General features: G+C 37.3%; 1 protein-coding gene across 1 annotated transcript; it reads right to left on the minus strand.

Annotated features, from left to right (window-relative positions):
• Positions 1-326: 326 nt before the first annotated feature.
• On the minus strand, positions 327-4,712 carry LOC115198058 (serine/threonine-rich protein adg2-like). Its single transcript, XM_029759727.1, has 5 exons — positions 4,524-4,712; positions 1,425-1,630; positions 1,233-1,294; positions 993-1,141; positions 327-750 (listed from the first exon to the last, which is right to left on the minus strand). Exons 1-5 carry the CDS (start codon positions 4,687-4,689, stop codon positions 659-661), a joined length of 675 nt encoding a protein of 224 aa, XP_029615587.1. The 5' UTR covers positions 4,690-4,712; the 3' UTR covers positions 327-658.
• Between the last annotated feature and the right edge of the window lie 467 nt (positions 4,713-5,179).

The following is a 5,179-nucleotide window of genomic DNA, read 5'->3' on the forward strand; positions in this document are numbered from 1 at the left end:
TGTCATCCATTCCATTCATTTAGTTAAAAAATAGTAAACACCATAATGGCCCGAATCGTCACAACAGTAAGACATGTATTAAAGATTGTATACCTCCAGAAAAAGCGGACAACCTTACACTGGCACAATATCAGGACTATTGATAACAGAATTACATTATATGGTAAAACAGATACATGATGAAGACTACATTCATAATTGTTTAAATCGTTGAACATTTTGCTCCAAAGGGCCTTATTTAAATCCATTATTCAGGTTTCACCGGTTCAAAATAGAAGTCAAACTAGAAAATAAAATGATGCTCTCATTAGTTTATATCAGCAACAGAGCGAATCAATGTTTTAGTTCATATCAGCAACAGAGTAAATCAACAATAACCTTAAGTGCATATTAAATCAAACATGCTTTGTCATTGCATGGAAATAACATTGACTTATGATGGAAACCCATGCACTTACACATTTTGATTGAATAGGCAGTAATTATATCACATCATTGTGTTCAACTGCCACAAAGACTGTATCTTATGTCAGCTTACAAGACTTCATTTCATTTTTGGAGACTAGTCAAATCATGGGTGGAATTGGGGTAGGGGTTGGAATGTGTGGGAAGTTCTCAAAGTGAAAATATGACTACCAAGTGGGCGTTACCACTGAGACTAATGCTGGTTTGACAGTAGCAGAGACAGAACGACCAGAAAGAATGCTGTGACGAGACTGGTCTTGCTGCTTACTCCACTTGATGTCACAGCTGGGATGGAAAGAGAAAAAGGAAACATGATCAAATTAAAATATGAGTTTTTTTTGCCCTGTAATGTGATTAGTGAGACAGCTCATTTGCTAAATACAACTGGAATGCAACTAATGAATTATTATTGATTGATGTAGAGATAATGGCATATGATACAATGGTGTACAAAATACAACAATTATCTCATACAAAAAGTTATGAAACTGATAATAGAATACAATTAAATAAATAAATATGTTAACCTGTGCCGTTGACTTTCACTGAGGAGGGGTCAATGTTGAAACCTTCGATTTTTTGGGCAGCATTTATCAAAACAGTGCCAATCTCCTTGGAATTTGGGACGGAGGAGGAGATGAACGCTAAATTCATAGTATTGATGATGGATCCAGAGCTGAGAACAAATGAGAGATAACATGTTAAAGCTAGATAGAATGTGAGATCAATTTATATCAACATACAAAATGTAACGCAAAAGAAATCACCTGAATTCTGTCACAGTCAAACTGTTGAAAGATGTGAAAGCTGATTGATAGAAAGGTTCAACCTGGAAGGCAAAACAAGAAACAGATGAAGTTAAAAACCAACAACTTCCTGTTGATTAAAAGCTGACTATGTGACTGTATTCTACACCTCTCGTTAGGACATTCACATCTTCATTGTTTTGGGAGGCTCACCTGAGTTTTAATCAGTAATGCTCGGCTTTGAAAGGCCTGAGAAGATGGGTTTGATAGGTCAGAGGTAAATGTCTCTCCTCTGGACCTGAACACCACAGGCACCTTAGTGAGTGCCACAGCGGTAGTTTCAGTGGTTGTGGTTGTGATGATGGCAGTTGGGATGACAGGAGCAGCCGTTGTAGTTGTTGTGATATTTGTGGTGGGCACTTTGAAGACAAAAGAGCAGAAAAGTTACTGTACAAGCTAATAGTCTGTCATCAAGGCAAAGGGTAGCTAGTTTGAATAATCTAAAATCTAAAATATATTTTGATTTGTTTAACACTTTTTGGGTTACTACATGATTCCATATATGTTATTTCATAGTTGTGATGTCTTCACTATACATCTAAAATCTATAAAATAGTAAAAATAATGAGTGGGTGTGTCCAAACTTTTGACTGGTACTGTATATTTGCCTCCAACCCCTTTCCATACGTGGAACGGATGTGGGTGGGGCTAGGTCTACATAGAGGTGCTGTTTTCAGAAAATTCACAAAAGCTCTGACGAAGGCCGTTAGGCCGATACGTAAGCTTATTAAATATCAGTGATACTATCAAGAGCAGTGTGCGGTTTCCTTTTTTCCTTCATACTGTATATTAGAAAGATCAACTGCCAAAATGATTGAGACGCTGGTCCAAGGCTGTCCAGTACTCCCAGAATCTGATCAAGGATCATTCTCTTTAGGATGTTTGGTTGCTATTATCCGCTATGGTTTCTATGCTTGTACATTGTGTATGTCTGTAATGGAAATTATATTATTAAAGGTTTGACTAAATAATTTCACCCTGAAAAGGTATAACCGAGTGATTATAAGATGAATGTACTAATGTGTGTGTGAAAAGTTTAAGCTTAATGATTTAGCAATATAGGCAAGACATTCAAGGGAAAAGGGGAACTGTTACCAGACAGAAGACAACTTGTGACCACAGTGAAACTGATAACAGGAAGAAGGTCTCCCCACCCAGGGAGGGGAGAAACCTTTAGGCTTGCAGTAGATTATGTAACATGGGGCAGGATATGATAAGCAATGTATGTGATGGAGAAGACTTGTAAATAAGCATTGACAGTGTTAAAGAAGAGGAGGGGGCATCTGTAAGGGGTATGACATATGATATGACCAAATGTTAGGTATAAAAGGCTATGTACATTGTATGATATTCAGAGCTCTCGTGAATAAACTTGGTTGACTATTGTAGGCTGGACCTCCGTCTGTGTCATTTAACCAGAACCTTACAAACTCTGGGGTGCAGACTGAGTAGTTTAATTGAAGTTCAGTTTATGAACATTGGGAACAAAATTCTCCTAACAATGTCTATACAGAAGCAGACTCACAGCAGGAAAATGCAAACTTGTAGAGTATTTGAGTTTCAAATAGGCTTCTAAAGTTTTTAATTTCCACTTTAAAATGACAGACTGGATTTGCCCTAATGAAATATGTATCAATCCCTACAAACAATGTCCAGTTATAAGTCACGTAATAATTCCCATTTCTTGTTGCTGCAGGATTATTTTCCTGCTGTAGCAAACTGGCTCAAATTAAGATCCTACATTGTATGTATGTGTACATATGCACACTGTCTGTTCTGTGTTTTCTTTTTTGATTCATCTCTTCATTTATTCTTTATTTATATTTTTTGTCTGTGTGGTTCCTCCCCCTGGTTACTGCTTGTATGTACTGCTTATCTGTTGTCTTATATAGAAAATAAATCAAATATTTGTTAACTAGCTGCAGCAGATCCATCCTCTATGGTACCTGGGCCCTAACACTAACCTGGAGTATGGTTCTGGCTACGTTTTGATTGACTGAGGGTTACTTTTTTGTTTTGAATTTCTTTTTTTCTTTAGTTTTTTTGGAGGTTTGAGGTTTTTAAAAGTTTTACTTTTTTCCCTTTTCTATTTTGGATCCCCCCCAATAGGGGGCAGCAATGCACCTTTTCAGGATGTAGTCCTCCCAAAATCCCACTGAAGAACTGGAAAGGCAGCATGGGAAATATGCAATTAAGACTTTACACTAAAGGTGTTAATTACCTAACAATGAGAAAGTGTAACGGCATCAGCTCTAAGCAAAGTGTTGTTTTAACTCTGAAAATATAGTTCAGCAAGCTACCAATTACTTTACACTGGAACAAGTTGAGCTACACTAAAGCTACTCTTCAAAAATAATGTTTACTTAACTGAAGTTACTATGGAAAAGTAGTTCACTACATCCAAAATACTTTGTGAAAAATATAATATGCAAATCTGAAATGCCATGGACTACAAACTGCAAGACAGATCACTTTGGGGTCATTTGTTAAACTACTGTGTAATTTAGCCTATTAAAGGCAAAAACAATGTTCATGTGAGAATTAGGCAGGTCTGATGCAAAAAAATGAAAGGAAATTATCGCCTACTTTTCTCATCCATATTTTTGTGCAAGAAAAGTAGTGTAGTTCCAGTAGTTAATTACATTTCTTGCCATGTAGTGGTATAGCTAACTACTGAAAACACTACTTAGATATTAATTCAGTGCAACTACCACCAAGATACTGCAAAAATGTAGTTGAAGGGGGATACCTAGTCAGTTGTCCAACTGAATGTATTCAACTGAAATGTGTCTTCCACCTTTAACCCAACCCCTCTGAATCAGAGAGGTGTGGGGGGCTACTTTAATTGACATCCACATCTTCAGCACCTGGGGAACAGTGGGTTAACCAGCTTGCTCAGTGGCAGAATGACTGAATTGTGTCCGCTCAGGGATCTGTTCCAGCAACCTTCCGGATACTGGCCTAACGCTCTAACCACTAGGCTACCAGCCAAACTACATGTAGAGATGTAGGATCTTAATTTCATCACCCTGTTGCAGGAAAACTTCCAAAAATGTCTGTTGCTGCAGGATTATGCTCCTGCTGTAGTAAACTGTCTCAAAGTAAGATCCACCATCTGTAGTTCACTACTCCCCAACACTGGGACCCATATAGACTGTAGAAAACCATTAGATATAACACTCAGATTTTATTCAACACTGGAGAATTTGCTGTGTATAGATTGTTTTCATTCACCTATCTGGGTTTACTCACCTTTAACAATGATGGTGGTAACATCCACAGAGAGGTTGCCAAAGGTAATGTTTGGATTGGTCACAGCCTCTTTCAGTGTATCGCTAATGTCAGTAAGCTCAGGGACAGATTGAGTGGAGGTCTCGTTGAACACCAGTTGTACCTCCGCCTGTGTTTTTACATCCATACGGGAACGTAAAATAGGTCTGCAAAAGGTCATAAAAGGTCGTGAACAGTGGCATGCCAAAGGTTATGAGAATAGAATGGAATATAATGGAATATTACCTGAATCCAAGAACAATTGTCCGGATGAAAAGGATCCCATATTTTGCTTTGTAGATCACATCAAACTGTGGAATGGTACAAACAGGAGAACATTTTAATTATTTAACAAACAAGAAAAAAGATTATATATAATCCTATCCCCATACCGTAGCTAAGCCCTAGTTATTTAAGATAGATATTGGAGAATATAAATGCATCTGTAGTAATCTAGACTAATTGTCACCTGATTAGAACAAATTAAAGATGTACATTAAAATATAGATTTTACAACAATCGCCATACATTATTGATGGTCGTACACCCAATAAAAACAAACTCTGAGAAATTGGGACTTACCACTGCAGTAATAGTTACTGCAAGTTCTTGGAATTGTGTACTTTGAGGGTCATTTA

This window comes from Salmo trutta, chromosome 8 (genome assembly GCF_901001165.1).
Source record: "Salmo trutta chromosome 8, fSalTru1.1, whole genome shotgun sequence".
Classification (NCBI taxonomy): domain Eukaryota; kingdom Metazoa; phylum Chordata; class Actinopteri; order Salmoniformes; family Salmonidae; genus Salmo; species Salmo trutta.

Coding starts and splice junctions, on each gene's coding strand:
- LOC115198058 (XM_029759727.1), bottom strand. CDS start 4,689: ATGGATGTAAAAACACAGGCGGAGGTACAACTGGTGTTCAACGAGACC. Junction 1,631..4,523: donor TACCACCATCATTGTTAAAG/GTGAGTAAACCC, acceptor TTGTCTTCAAAG/TGCCCACCACAAATATCACA. Junction 751..992: donor AGTGAAAGTCAACGGCACAG/GTTAACATATTT, acceptor TTTCCATCCCAG/CTGTGACATCAAGTGGAGTA.